Raw genomic sequence first — 15661 nt, forward strand, 5'->3', positions numbered from 1 at the left:
AATTAAAAATGTCTTGCAGTTAATTAGCCTCCAGATGTAACGTTTCTGATTTTTTCCCCCTCTTTTTGGTTCAAAAGTAAAAATGCCCTTGCTTCTGAGGACACAGTGGAGTTCTTGTTTGTGGCTCCTTGGGCGGAATCAAACCAAGGTGATTGCAGCAACCAAAGGTTGCCGTATTTACAACGTCTATCTACAGTTAACAGCCCAGAACTAATAAGGGTGGACAAGGATGACCAAAATAAAAGCAGACATCAGTGCTAAATTATGATGCAACAGTTTGGCTCATGCATATAAGAAAATACATAGTATATCACAACAAAGGCCACACTCTTATGCAATTCAGTTCACATTACTACTTACAAATGAACCTTCCCTGCCTTATAGAGATCATTCGAGAATCCATTTTTCCCAATCTCCAGCACATCTCCCTCTGACCAACCGAACTTACCCCGACTTGCGTCCTGACCAACCACAACTGATTCCTGAATCTCATACAGTAGATTCTGCCCTCCATCCTCCCTCCCTCCATTCACATGGTGCAGTGGAGGAGGGTGGTTGGCTGTGTTAGACCAGTGCTCATTAACAGGCCATCATCCCTGATGATGATGGATGTGCAATTTGTTGTGGAACAAGAAAGAAACAACCCCTGCGAGATATAATTGTAGCTAATGGACAGGACAGGCGAAACCTGCTGGGTTTGCACTTAGAACAGGTCCCAAAGGTAAATTTGGAGAGCCAGGGAAAGAAACCCGCCAAGAAACACAAAAACCCAAAACAATACACGCCATTTTGTCTCGGTTACAGGACAGGGGTGCTTGAGTCTGGTCTCAGTGCTGACGTGGCGCTAAGAGAAAGAAAAGGTGGCTGGTTAGTCAGGAACTGGTCATTGGTGGCAGTCTGCAGAGTCCTTGCAATGGCTTTGTACGACGCTATCGACAACCGTGTGATGGAGTTGGCAATGAAAGCTATGACAAGGGGGAAGGCTATCAGCCCAATAGTTCATACCTTAGACAAATATTTTGATGGAGAAACACAAAGTGACAACAGAGGTCAGCTCGGTCCAGTCGGTGGCTGAGCGCCACTTGCAGGATCAGAGTTCCGAGTTCAAGAACTACCTGGCTATGATTGAGAGCTGACAGCAATGTAGGTAGCTGGGATGTAGTGGTTTTAAGTACCGAGTATGAGGCACGAGGGGCCACCTGCTCCATCTAGAGAGGTACGGTTTCACAGACGATGGGCAGTGGAAAGGAGATGAACGTTATGATAAACCAACGAAACCCAGAACAAAACCCATCTGTGCAAAGAAATCTGACAACCGTGCAGTTGGGCCACTTTGGTGTCAGCCTGTTTTCAGGGACATTTGTCAGGCTGGTTCTCTGGGGAAAGTATGATGAAGTACATCAACGGACAGAACGGGCTTCTTAGTAATGCCGGCGGAGAGCTTTACGGTCCCCAAGGCAAGCGATTTTGTTCCAAAGGGCAGCCAAGGAGATGGTTTGCGACCAAACGCAGGGACGGGAACAGCTGAGAGCCCTCTGGAGGGGGACCTGGAAGGTGTCCTGATGTGTCTTCTCAGCTGGGCACAGACCAACTATCGACTACCTGGGGTGGGGGAGAAGGTTTTTGCCAGCCCCGGAAGCAAAATCGAATTGCTGAAGCTTTGAGGTTGACTCAGAGCCTTTCTCGCTTATTCTGAATAAGGCCTTGTTAGAGATTTTGTTATGCAACTTTACCCTAAAGCAGTGGTTCTCAAACGTTAGCGTGCATCAGGGATCACCTGGACGGCTTATTAGAACACATCTGGTTGGGCCCAATATGCAGAGTTTGTGATTCAGCAGGCCTGGGTTGGGGCTTAAGAATTTGCATTTCTAAATAAATTCCCAAGTGATGCTGATGCTGCTGGTCCAGGGAACACACTTTGAGAGCCACTGCTCTAAACGGATGTTCTCTTCCTTCTTTTAAAGGAGACAGGAATGCCAGAGAAGTTGCCAACTTAAGTATAACATATTCAATATGTAGCAGGATTTTTGTCTCATCAAATCTTGAAACAAGTGGATTATTTTTTCATTTCCCCAGAACCCCTAAGGGAGGTCGTTAAGCGCTCCCCAACGAGGGCCCTCATAAAGGACCGTCAACAGAGGCTTTCATTCTTCCTTCTTCGACAGTTCTTTTGCACACTGGCTTTTCACTGAGTGCAAAATCCCAACTCGGCTTAGAGGAGCCTGTTTCCTCGCACATGACCACAGAAGGCTGCATGCAGAACACCAGGTAAGCCAGCTAAGGCAATAAACATTCAGAAATAAAAGGAGAGTGAGCATTTGGAAGCGCACTTGAAGCCTGTACATTTAAAGCTGAAGGGCTCCAAACGGCCTGATAGGGGAACCTGTGGATGAGCGGTGCGGTTAGACATGCTCCCTAAAGCTAAAACAAGAGGAACGAGCCCGTGGAAGAGTAGAGAGGACTTTAGTCCGTTTGGGGATCCTATGGCACCTGTGGTTTATAAACAGCTTTAGTAACGAGTATTTCAAAACATAGTTCACAGTTTTTAAGAAGATCTGTGCTGATTTTAAAAACTAGATTCTATATCATTTGAATGTTGCCTTTTTTTTTTTTTGAGTATGATAACTATTTGGAAAAAAAATATTTACACTAAATTCTATGGATGATTTGTTAGAGTATCTTGAAAGAAAACAACCCCAAGCTGGAAAGAAGCCCCGAAGACTGGATTATCCTGGTGTGATTGGTTCAAGTCACTGCTCACAGAGACTTAGAGACAAATGCGGATCGTGCGGGCCAAGGACCCTTCTTGGCTTCCGGGCTCTGAGTCTGGACACTCAGGTACCAAATCCTTCGGGGTTAGTGAATGATTGCAAGTGGTTGTTTTTTTCCCAACCGTGGTGGAAAAAAAAATGTACAGTGTATAATAAACTGTTTCGCTAAAATCTCAAAGAATTCAGAAATCAAACTTCCAGCTGTACACAGTATTAATATTGTCATTGTAAACGGAACAGGTTCAATATCATGTGCAAAGGTTGAAAATGCTTGTTAACACTGCCATCGTGAGTAACAGCAGCGTGGGTTTTCAGCCTGTGGGATACATCTGTGCGCGTGTGTGGCTGTAGTTCTGTTTTTTTGTTGTCCTTGCGGTGGTTGGTTTGTTTTGTTTGTTGTTAACCAGGGGTGAGCCATGTTACAGAAGATGTGGTTGAAAAGTTAGCTTCGAACAGACGTCAGAAGTCTTTTTTTTTTTTTTTTTCCCTTCTCAAAACACACACCTAAGAACTAGGAATCTTAGAACGAAAAGTTCGCTGCGCTCCGGTTGGCAGAACGCGTCTCTAGGGGTGGGGGGGGTCTGTCAGGAGCTGCTGTGCGGGCGGCTCCTCTCTCTCCAATGAGGCTGCTGCCAGGCCGGGTCTTCTCCTCTGTGTGGGTGGGTGCGGGGCTCTCCTTCACCACCAGCTTTCCTGTTACCTTCATCATCTGTCTGACTATAGCTTGCCTGGGAATAAGGAACGTGTGATTTTTTTCTTTTTTTAAGACGAAAACTGTCCTCTAAATCAGGGTTATGAAGCTTAGGATTCCCCCCACCCGCCTCCCCCAACACACACGTATTCACACACTCTCTCTCTGTCCTCCCTTCCTCTGACAATCCGAAACCAACGTCCGGGGACACTATGGGCTACTGCTATTGCTGCAGCGAGGACAGGAATCCTCTGTGTTGAGTCTCTTGCTTCACAGGAGCTGGAGGCATCTGGAGGGTTGAAGCCACACAAACAGGAATATTTGTGTTGTCCTCAGCCGACCAGCAGATGCGACCCCTAACCTACCATCAGAATGACATCATAATTAGAAAAAAATACCCACTTTCGATTGTCCAAGCCCCCGGTTTCTGAAGTTAGGATGTGGCTGGCCAAGGAGAGCGGGGTATCATGTGGCCAGAGGGAGGCAAAAGGGCCCAATCCAAGATCTGAGTCTGCCCAAATGGTGTTTTGGTGGATTCTTAAATTTAGTGTTAGACATTACATACACTGTTTCTTCCAAAGAGGCTCGTTGGAAAGCAAGGTTCGCTCTATTCACCCCTGTTAGTATTGATGAGTACATTCTTATCCTCAAACAGGACTGAAGCTCTTTTTGAGCAGAGGATGGGTCGTTTATTTCTTTGGCGTCCCACCCTCTGCCCCGTACCCACGTAGGGCTGTGCCTTAGTGGACCCCTAATGAACTTCCAGCAACGAAGCTGGCTTCAGGACTCTTGGGTAAGAAAGGCACGGCTTTGGGATAATTTCTGGTCTTGCAGCACAATCAGAAAGCCCAGACAAATCGATTTCAATAGCATAAACGGTTCCAAGATTTCAGCTGTATTTCTTGGCTGCCTCAAGAAAAATTATACTAGGATAGAACTAGCCACAAAGATGAAAAGTCACTGGCTTCTGGACTGATCCAGAAGATTTTAAGTAAATTTGGCCTAAGGAGCTGATTTAGTGACAGGCTAGTTCATGTTTAGAGTCCTGTGGAATGCCCGCTGGGGAGGTAGGAAATGGCAGAGGCCACGACTGTTTCAATTTTTCACCGCCAGATTGACAACAAAAGATGAAAAAAAAAATGGCCTGAGAACTTTTAGCGAACTGAGATCTTTGGCTTTTAGGTAGAAGACCCAAATGCCACTTCTTATCTGAGTTTATGTCAAGACATTTCATTAGTTTTTAAGAAAAATATTTTTCTAAGAACTAGTTACTGATGTTTAAATAATGTGCAGAGTAAAAACGATCCAATCGCTGGTACTAAGAGAAAGAAAATGCTGTTAAAGGAGAGGCTTGCTCCTTTGGGACTAGATTTGTTATAACCGGAATAGATATTTTCAGAAACAGCTCCTGGGAATTTTTTCACCATGGTCATAATGAATCAGGAGAGCATGTGCTGTGGCGTTCTCAAATCCAAGGGAGGTAGACTAAAATGCAGACAGTCAGATCCTTCTTTTCACACTAAAAAGGCCTCAAAGCTCCTGAAGTATATTCCTTAACAGCAGTTATGTCACGATTTCTACTTGCTTAATCCTAACCTGAGGACTGAGACGGGTCAGTCAGTAATGCGTGAGTTAGGATGTATTCTTTTCAAGTTGATTTGTCATTTAAGAGCTATATATTCCTTTTTAAATTTAGCAGCCAGAGTGGACTTTACTACCATCTGTCGGATAGACTTATGAAATCTATGGGTGGGAAAGACTACATCACTCAGGTAGACACAAGTCCCGGGGCCCTGCCAGCCAGAGACTGTGAGAGGTGCATTTACTCTGAACCGTATGGGGTACAGCTAAAGGGCCATTGGCTGGAGCCAAGAAAGGAGCTCGACTTATGAGACAGTGTGGCCAAAGGTGTATAAAAATATTTGCACATAGCTGAGTCCTAGCTTTGTTTATAAAAATACAGAGAGCAAGCTGGTTCTGAGTCCCGGAGGTTCCCATACACTTAAAAAATAACTACAGCAGCTCCCCAGGATGAAACTGCTTGTAAAGCACTAAGCATGGTTCCAGGCACGTATGTGTGCGCTCATAATAAATTATGGTGTGTCTGGCACCATGTTAAACTCTTTAAAAACTACACCCCGGTGAAGACAACTCCACTGTGAGGTGAGTATCATGATATATGTTGTGCAGAGGGAACAGAGGTTCACAGAGGTTTAATAATCTGTCAAGGTTATGCTGCTGTGATTTGGTGGAATCCGTGTTTGAAATCAGGTCTATTAGGGTCCAGAGTCTAAGCTTCAGATGGCTACACTCAAGTGGTCCTGCCAATCCAGTGCTATTCTCTCTACATTAAACACATTACTGAGGATTTCCCATGTAGGTAGGTAGGTCCTCGGGGGTGGGGAACCACATGCCATGTAAATGATATTTTAAATTAAGCTGTATCTTGCTGAATTCCACACTGAATCTGAATCAACTATTCCAAAAATATAAGGCTGCAGAATTTCTCCTCTCTGTTTTGCTTTTTTTTTTTTTTTTAAATAATACATGGTTTTGACTTTACTTGTTAAAGCACACACATTTGATCTTTGGGTCTTGAATACAGCATGATAAGAAGCTGACCCATCTCTGGACGTGATGAGCAAGCCTGGACTTTTCCTTCTCAAGGGACAGAGAGGCTGCAAACTCAGATGCTGTTAGTGGATTGGTGATGAGGCTTCATAGCCATAGAAGATTTCGGGGGCATCTCTGGTGTTACAGAAGTCTCTGTGCCAATTTTCCTAATTAACAGAGTAAAAAGTCAATTCCCAAGATTGTCTGCCAAATCTCCACTGGATTATAATGTAAAGCTCCACAGGCCGGGATGATTCTTTGACATCAGCAGGGAAGGAGGATATTTTATCACACAGAACACAGAAACACCTAAGAGAGAGTGATTGTGCATTTAGGTTACAAGTCATTGGAGTTCAGTATACAGTGGCCACGTTTCTTCCTAAATAAGACGGTACTTACTTGAGAGGAGAGTGATAAAAGGATATTGTATTCAACCTTGCAAGCTGACCTGCGGGTGACAAAGGACACAAACAAGAAAGGTGACATGTCAAGTCTGTGACGCGGTCAAGCTGGTGAATTATTTGGTTGGAAGCCATGCAGAAAGACAGACAGAGTCCAACGAACGAAAACAGCATTCCGACCCATCAAGCAAGCATGTGCTCACAGAGTAGTCAAGGAAAACCACTTCAACGTTCTCTAGGGCATGTGTCTTGAGTGGGAACCCACGGGCCTACTATGTCCTCCTACACCTTTTCTTTGCCTTTCCCTGGAAGCCACTGGGCATGGAAAGGAAAGGAGAGAAAGAGCTTAAGATTAACCGGCGAAAACTCCAGTTGGATCTTAAGCCATTAATAGAATTTCCCTTCATTTTACTCCTACAAGGTTAAGTTCCTAATTCATTCATGTAAATAAAAATCTAATATTTTATATGAAATGACTGTCTCCCTTTTAAAAAAATCTAGAATTTCAGTTACCGTTGTCACCCCAATCCAGAAACTGATATGGGCTCAAAGAGGGAGGCCTAACAGGCACCTTGAACAGCATGAACCAGAACATTGACTATTTAACCACATCCCTCTCTTCCTCTGTGCAGCAGAGCCAAATGAAATACGTGTAGGAATGCCATCCTTCAGAGTTCCCAGAGACACCCTGGCAGCTTCTTCATCCAGGCTAATTTCCCTCCGTGGACGGGTCATAGAAGTGGCAAAGTGAGAGCATTCTCCCTGGGTCTCCCCTTCAGGCAAATTTGACCGTTTCCGTTTCTGTAGCATTGACTCATGGCTTTACATACAATCACTGATTTTTTTTTCTTTTTTTTTTTTCTTTTTATGACTAAGCCTACATTTTAGTTGCTTCTAAAACGTTGTTAAACTGAAAAGGCTAATGGAACATTCCAAAGGCGCCAAACTTTATTTGATACTATTGGGGTGGGGTTGGTAGGCTCCAGTTTTTCTCTTGCTACATTCTTCTTGGGAAAATATTTCAAAACAATCCATAAACATACGAGAAGTAGAGGTAATCTGTTCTTTCTGCCTCTCTCTTTTTAAAAAATTTTTAATGTTTATTTTTATTTTTGAGACAGAAAGAGACAGAGCATGAGTAGGGGTAGGGCAGAAAGAGAGAGGGAGACACAGAATCTGAAGCAGGCTCCAGGCTCCAAGCTGTCAGCACAGAGCCCGACGTGGGGCTCAAACCCACAGACCGTGAGATCATGACCTGAGCCAAAGCCGGACGCCCAACCGACTGAGCCACCCAGGCGCCCCCTCTCTGCTTCTCTTTCCTTCACTAACAGACTAAGAGGGGGACGCTGCTCATCTAAGAGTGTGGAAGAGGTTTGTCTGCTTAATGGACAGAAAGCCTGACATGAAGAACTATCCCAAGGGGACCTGGGGGGAGGCAGTAGGTCTCAACCACGCAAACATCCCTGAACTCCCACAGCCTCAAGGAAACACCTGTGAATTACAGGGAAGAGAAACATTCAAGCAAGACAAACACTGCAGTAGAACTACTCCATGGGGAAAACGCATCCCTTTTAGGATGACTTACTAATTAACACTTATTTCCAATTGCATGTGTTATGTCCAGTAAATTCTCAGGTGGATTAATAGTATACTCCAGTATATATGAAAATCTGTCCATCCACACCCTGCTGAACATGGGGCCTACAGTTCACCGGTTCCCCATTTCTCCATGAGATTTGATACTCTCCCACATATTTATTTTGACATGAGGCGGGCAGTGGGGGAAGCTGAGGGCAAATGATTCAAGGGAGGAGATATATTTATGCTTATTCAGTTTCTGGGTGCCCTGTATCTTTTTTTTTTTTTTTAATCCATGAGAAAAAACATCTTTCCCAGCGATCTTGGAGGAAGATGGATTGTTTCCATCCATCCCCATGCATTTCCACTAAGGCAACGAGGTCTTTTTCACTTTTCGGGTCAGAATTTCTAAGAATTAATGGTGAGCTGTAGCTCTCAGAAGCATTTACAGTTCTTACTGTTTGGAATATGTGGAGTAAGAAATGCACGCAGAATATTCTGCAGAGGGAAGGTGGAAGAAAGGAGTGGGTGGGGATTTTCTGAGTCATGTCAAAGACCCAACCACCGAGGGGTGAGGGCCGGGGGGTTGGGGGCTGGGCCTGGCTCCCCATACCTGGTAGGTTTCATCCTGCAGCTTCTGCTTCAGGTACTCTTCCATTTTGAGCTCGTTCTCCAGCTGCCGGACAGAGTCATTTTCATAGTCCTCATCCTCTGGCTGCACGTAGGGGTCCCCATCTTCTGTGACCCTGGGAATACACCACAAGGGGTGTTTGGGAGCAAATCTTTTTTTTTTTACAGTTTATTTATTTGTTTATTTTGAGAGAGAGAGACAGAGAGAACGAGTCAGGAAGGGCAGAGAGAAAGGGAGACAGAGGATCCAAAGTGGGCTCTGGGCCAACATCAGAGCCTGATGAAGGGCTTTAACTCACGAACCATGAGATCATGACCTGAGGTGAAGTCAGACACTTAGCTGAGCCCCCCAGGTGCCCCTGGGAGCAAATCTTAAAAGTACGAGTGGAACTCCAGTGTTAGCTGTAGTTTGGGGCCCACTTCTTTGTTTCAATTAATTTCAATTCAGTGTCCTCTGTTACCTAACAGAAAAAATTTTTATAAACTTTGGAGGTTTGGAGAAAGACATGATCAAAGTATTCTCATATGCAGTTTTTCTATGGCACTCTGATGATCACTGGCCATCTGTGTTTTCCTCTGACTTACAGGAATGGGTTGCCCTTAAAGTGTTTGTCAATCTTAAAAAGGGCAGCCTTATCTTTTGGGAGGATATAGTCTTCTTAATCTGAGGACTTCTTTTCTTTTCTTTTCTTTTCTTTTCTTTTCTTTTCTTTTCTTTTCTTTTCTTTCTTTTCTTTTTTAATGGAAACCAAGATCACTTTCTATAAGGAAAGTGAGCCCTCTAGTGAAATAACGATTAAGGACATTTGTTCATAATTTAACCCTCTTTGTGTTATGTACATATGTAGGCACATGCACCCATGTGCTTTATTTTTATAGTAGAATAAGTCTTAGAATATCAGCTCCTCGGTGTCTGGAAGGTAATACTTGAACTCATAGCTCTGGATCTTAAAAATTTATACTAGCTCTGAATCTAAGAAATCTACTTAAATTATTCAGTTCTACCATGAAATAAATAGCTAGCAATGATCTCATTCACTAATGTGTGACTCTATTTCCATGTATTCACCCAGTTTATAAAAACCCTTCCTGAGACTGAACATAAATTCACGACCTAAATCATAGGACTAAAATATTCTCAGGGTAAAACACAGTACGTGTTTAGGTAGTGCAGATATTAAAACATCCCCTAAAGTGAAAAGAGTGGTCAAGTAGAAGTTTCTGGGTTGGAACTTAAATACCATTGTTTACATTTATTAATGTCTGTATGACATGTTCTCATTATATTTAGAGGTTTGGGGCCAGGCTAAATAGGTCTGTGAGGCCTCTATGAACTGTCCCTCCCCAATTCCCGCAGCCGTGTTGGTGGCTGGTTCTGGCACCAGCCTACCAGGGACAGTGGACTGGGGTAGACTTAGCTACAGGCTTGGATCTTGGGAGCAGGACAAGAAGACTTTAGGTGACCACATGTAAATGCTTCATTATAAAAAGTCAAACAGATATGTTATTTACCAGACTAACCTGATGGCCATTAATTCACCATTCTGAATAACAAATCAAATAATTCTAAATTACAGAGGAAAGGACAACAAACTAAAATTAAAAGCAGCAGCCTATCACTATTTGAAATCATGTTATAACTGTTTTGTTTTGATCTTAAGGCCTGCCTTTTCACAACCAGCTTTCAAACCACATTTATAATTCCCCATTACTACTGGTCTACTCGCTACTTGGATTGAGATCCAAAATGCCAGAAAGGCTTCTGGTTAGTTTCTTCTTTGGGTCCTGAAACTGGCCAGTTTATTTTTGAAGACTAGTCGGCAGAACTTTTCGCATTAAACATCATCACCCTTCTGCAGTATGTTTTTAATTAAAGTTTTAACTTTATTTTTTATTTTTTAGAGGGAGAGAGTGCAAGTGGGGGAGAGGAGAGGGGCAGAGGGATAGAGAGGGTCTTAAGCAGGCTGCATGCTCACTGTAGAGCTTGGGGCTTGATCCCATGACTCTGGGATCATGACCTGAGCCGAAATCAAGAGTCAGACGTTCTCAGCAGCCCTGCTTCCGTAATTTAAATGCTCAGTGATCCCCTTTGCCCTTCTGGCGAGCGCCTGCCCATGTCTCTCGCAGCTGCATGAGCCTCTCTTCAAGGTTCCCTTGCTTCCCTGCCTTCCTTACCTCCCAAATGGGCTCTGTACATCTGTCCTAGCTCCCCCTTTGTTTCTCAGCTTTGCTTTCCTGTCTACTTTGAGTTTGAACTGATTCAGGGGCACAGAAAGTCTAGAGGGGACGTCACTGATTCTGCTGGTTTCTGTCAAGCTACAGAAGCCTAATTGGAAGAAAATCTTTGTAAAATGTCTTTCAAAGGTCAGATTTATACACACTCAACAAGTTGACCAGATTGGATTTCTTTATAATGAGATTTTATATATTTACTTATTTCAATTCCAAGTGCTTTCATGGTGTTTACATTCATTCTGAATAGAGGCTTCTCCAGCATCACCTGGTCCTCTAAGGGCAAATACAGTAAATTTAGAAGATAGAATGATTGATCCCCTGAAGTAGTCTGTGAGTCCTGGAAGGCTGGGAGGGAGTTTTAAATACTATTTTGCATACAACGAGCACTGTGCCTTGGGTGAGGGAGGCTCTCAATGAGCACTGCTTGCTTTTAGTTATCGCTATTCTCACGATATAGTGAGAGGGCAAAGTTCCAATACCAAATTTAATGTAGCACCTTTCTACCTCTTCTGCGTCGTACCTTTCCAAAATAAAGGACTAAACAGCCATGTTTTTATTTTCTTATGTTCCCTACTGAGTATTCTGTTACTGAGGAATGTTCTGGAGCAGAAGATACTCACACGTCACTACGCATGGTGCTGGGGGTAGCGCCACCGTGGAGGTACCCAGGTTTTCGGGCGTGGATTTGTGCTAGAAAAGCCTTTTCAGTGGTTGGTGATGGAACCAGATCCTCAAACTGAGTCCGTGCAAACTCAGAATCCACATTACTCTCAGTTTCACTCCCCACCTCTATTAGGGACGATGGAAGAAATGAAGAATGGCTTAGGTTATTTTATGATTGGCCAATAAAGGGCTAGATTTAACATAAGTCAACCTTACGTTTATACAACCTGTGCTGTATAAAACATCAACCAGTTATTGTACATAAGTCAGTGGAGTTTATTATTTTTTTTTTCAAAATGACATTTGATACATGAATTTCTAGAAAATTATTTGGTATATGGTATTGTCTTTTTTTTAATCTCAATATTATGAGGAATTTTTGTGTTTTAACTGGCTTAGTTTCTTAATACTTCTCTTTTACCCTTTCTACAAAAGTCTTCATTAAACCTGTTCTTAATTTTGCTTAATATTATTTTAATTTAGGAACTACAAACCTTAAAATACTACATTCACTTAATATTTCAATGTATTATAAATATAAACTAATAGTATATGAAGTGTCCACATAAGAGTAACATTTTTAGTCATCATTTGCTAGGGCGGTGGGTACGTGCCATTAATCATGGTGTATTAACTACTGCCATTTTTATCCTAGTTGCTAATCTTAATCCAGACTAGCAGAAACAATTTTCATTACTTCAGTTCTTATTATAGCGGCTTTAAGAAACTTAAATCCGGAATTTTTTTAATATTGAAGTTTTATTTCTTATAATTTTTGTAATCTCAAACTATGGGACCAGAGTCGTGCCAGACAAATATCTTGCCAAGTGGGCTTATGGAACAGATGAGATGTATTAGTAACTGGTAAGATATTTATTTGCATATTCATGCTGTTAAAGTTTTAAAAACTCCACGTAGTATTATTAGCATAAAGAGTCTCACTCAACGTTATGCTCTTTATTTTCTGGGGAGATCTCTCTTTAGACATATCGCAAAGGTAAATTTCAATTTAGCCTCATTCAAATAGCCACGCGTTTCAAATTAACAGAGTTTAAATTAGTAAATAAAACATTTGACCTTCTAAAATAACTTTAGCTTCATGTCACATTGGATCATGATATTACAAGTTACAAATAATAGGTATTACAAATACTAGAATTACAAGTCAATTTTAGTATTTTTCTTTATTCCTATTGGCATGTTTCAAACTCTCTGCATTAAGCATGTAATTAACCGTCTTGTCAGCAAAATAGCAACAGTGCTGAAATATCTGAATATACCAAAAATATCATATAGATCTTAAAAAAAATCCTTTTTATATTTGACAATGAGGAGATCTCTAACACAGGCCCCTGGCACTTATAGATCCCTCTGCAAAGAGCAGACACACGAGAGGGGACCGGGGACTCACCGGAATTCAGCTCTTTCACAAGAGAGGACATGGTGTTAGTGATGGAATCTGCTGCTACCAGTAAGTCATTTCTTAAATTTCTTCTTGAACCTTGAGTGAAGAAGAAATGATCGTTAAAAAAAAAAAAATCACACAGCTTTTCCTTTCTTCCCCCCACTTTTTGTGCGGTTTATCATCTACATCAATATCCCGAAGCAAGAAAAACTTCCAAGACCTCTCCTTTTCAAAGGTGTTTTGGTTCATTTTCTGAAAAAATACATTGTCCTTAGGGTAATGGCTTCGATGTTAAGAAGACATGGCCACGGATGAGGGAGGGGCTCGTTTAATTGATTGTACAAATTGGGAGAGTTTTGCAAGTGAAAGGGGGTGGTATGATAATAAGACTGTGATGTGGCACAACCTGGGATGGTCCCAGGTAAACCAGTATCTATTGTCGCCTTTCTTAGGAAAACTCACACAGATGCAAAGTCTGGTTTTGCCCGGAGACTTGCACCTTGCCAGCTGCTGCTACCGTTTCAGCCGTGACCTGGTGGCTCAGCACATGGGATTGCCATCTCCATCACCACAGTCTCTATCTCTCATTAGGACCCTCAGAGTTCTCCCTATCATGATAGGTATCTCTGGGGAATGGGAACCCCTGAAGGCCCCAGAGCATACAAGACGGGGGGAGATTCTTCTCCTGCGCTAAGATCTGGGCAGAAGGTGTATGTCTAATACCCTGAATTGCAACTTAGACTAGGTTTCTCCATGGTAGACAAAGATTACGATGATGTTTCAGGCACACGAAGGGTTAAATGGGTATTTGTCGGCTGGCTTGGGTGTGAGGTAGAGATGGAACATAATATCTTTGGAAAAAAAGGCTCAAGATTCCAAACAGCTGACCTGCAGATGAACTTAGGCAGCAAGAGCTCTTTATGAGCTAGGAGCTGCCTATAGGCCACATTTCATCCTGTACTTTCTCAGAAAGTCAAACTTAGTAAAATAATAAATACATGTAAATTAAAAAATCAAGGGGATCAGAGAAAACAGTTATAATATAAAGCTCTTAGGGGCGCCTGGTGGCTCAGTCAGTTAAGTGGCGGACTTCAGCTCAGGTCATGATCTCTTGGTTTGTGAGTTCAAGCCCCATGTTGGGCTCTGTGCTGAAAGCTTGGAGCCTAGAGCCTGCTTCGGATTCTGTGTCTCCCTCTCTTTCTCTCTCTGCCTCTCCCCTGCTAGAACTCTCTCTCTGTCTCTCTCTCAAAAATAAACAAACATTAAAAAAATATAGAAAGCTCATAGATTTAAGATACTGTAAATTTCCTTAAGATCAGATTTAGAGAAAGGACATTTTTTCTTCTAAAGATGAAAAAAAGAAAGTTATTTTGAATAGCTTAAAAATTTTTTGTATAACTTATTTTCTTTTTCAGAAAAAAAAAGCCATATTATGGATCCTTCCTTTTCCCTCATAGCAGAGAGTACGTCATTCTCTTCCTTTAAAATGTAAGATTTTATCCCCTATACAAAATGGATGAGAATGTCTCTTTCCTCACACTCTTGCTATTTGTGGATATTACTAATGTTAATTTTTTTAAAAATCTGCTAGGCAAGAGGTGATACTTGTAATTCTACAATAGTTTGTGAGATTGGACACCTCTTTATATCTTTATTGGCAATTTATAGTTCTTCTTTCCATATCCCTCACTTATTTTTGTTTCGGGGATGTCTTTTTCTTACTGATTTCTATATGCTTTATGAGTAGCTCAAATTATGCAACTTGATTGCCACTTAATGCTGGAAACGTTTTCCTCAAGCCTATTTTTTGTCTTTTGACTTCATTTATGTTTCTTTTTGCCTTAAAACTAGTAGTCAACTATCTCTTTTCCTTAGATCTATATGTGAGGATCTGGAAGGACGTTCATGATATATTGCTAATTTAAAGCAACTTGCCGACCAAAATGCAATGGATGGTCTTGTTTGTGTGAAAAAGAAGGGTAGATGTTTATAAAAACACACTGAAACATACGTAATTATATGTACATGAAGAACTGAGAAGGGCCAAACTGTTTAATAGTGTTTACTTCTGGGAATGAGATTGGCAGAGTGAGGGTCTGCAGAAGCATTTTTTCCCCCGAACTTTCTGTAAATGTAAAAAGTGATGGCAAGAAAAAGTCTTAAAAGTCTTAAAATATTTCCAAATGAATACAATCACTTGTCTTGAAAGACCTTACCCCTACCCCTGGTGTGTGAATGGAAAAGGCAGCAGGTGGGAGAATACTGTTATATTTATCAGTCTTTGTGCTCCTGTTAACTACGGAGGCTGAACCTCCAACCCTTTGGCCCTGTATTACAGAGGCAATGGTCAAGTCTTTAGGGCAGCTGTAAAATGATTAAATTATCTGCTTGTTCATTGCAGGGCTGCATCCCACCTCAGCTGGGACTGTTTAACCTCAATTTGAGTTTGCTTTAACATAAAGGAAATAAGATCTTTCAGAACGTTAAAATGGGTTACATTTATAAAGTTTCCTGGGATATTGGTGAAAGGTTTTCCCTTCCCTTAATGAGCAAAGACTCATAAAAAATGGAGCACGGCGATAGAAGCTGAAAGAAGGTAAGATGGTGAAGTGAGTAACAGGCTAGCCTAAGGAGTTTCTGAAACAGCTCTGGGGCCAGGGGCCAAGGAATACCC

At 42.0% G+C, this 15661-nt stretch overlaps 1 protein-coding gene across 1 annotated transcript in view; it reads right to left on the reverse strand.

Moving 5' to 3' along the window:
• Positions 1–3352: 3352 nt before the first annotated feature.
• Positions 3353–15661, reverse strand: part of DTNA (dystrobrevin alpha) — a 161380-nt gene continuing 149071 nt past the window's right edge. Inside the window, exons 21-24 of the mRNA XM_047087002.1 lie at positions 12994–13083; positions 11540–11708; positions 8668–8836; positions 3353–3499 (exon numbers count right to left, since the gene is read on the reverse strand). Of these exons, the coding sequence (XP_046942958.1) occupies positions 3356–3499; positions 8668–8836; positions 11540–11708; positions 12994–13083 (572 nt within the window). The 3' untranslated portion in view covers positions 3353–3355. The remainder of the gene's footprint in view (positions 3500–8667; positions 8837–11539; positions 11709–12993; positions 13084–15661) is intronic.

The sequence above is a fragment of the Lynx rufus genome, unplaced genomic scaffold (genome assembly GCF_022079265.1).
Source record: "Lynx rufus isolate CCGP_SWC_20201006 ecotype Redwood Valley unplaced genomic scaffold, mLynRuf1.p SCAF_22, whole genome shotgun sequence".
NCBI lineage: Eukaryota > Metazoa > Chordata > Mammalia > Carnivora > Felidae > Lynx > Lynx rufus.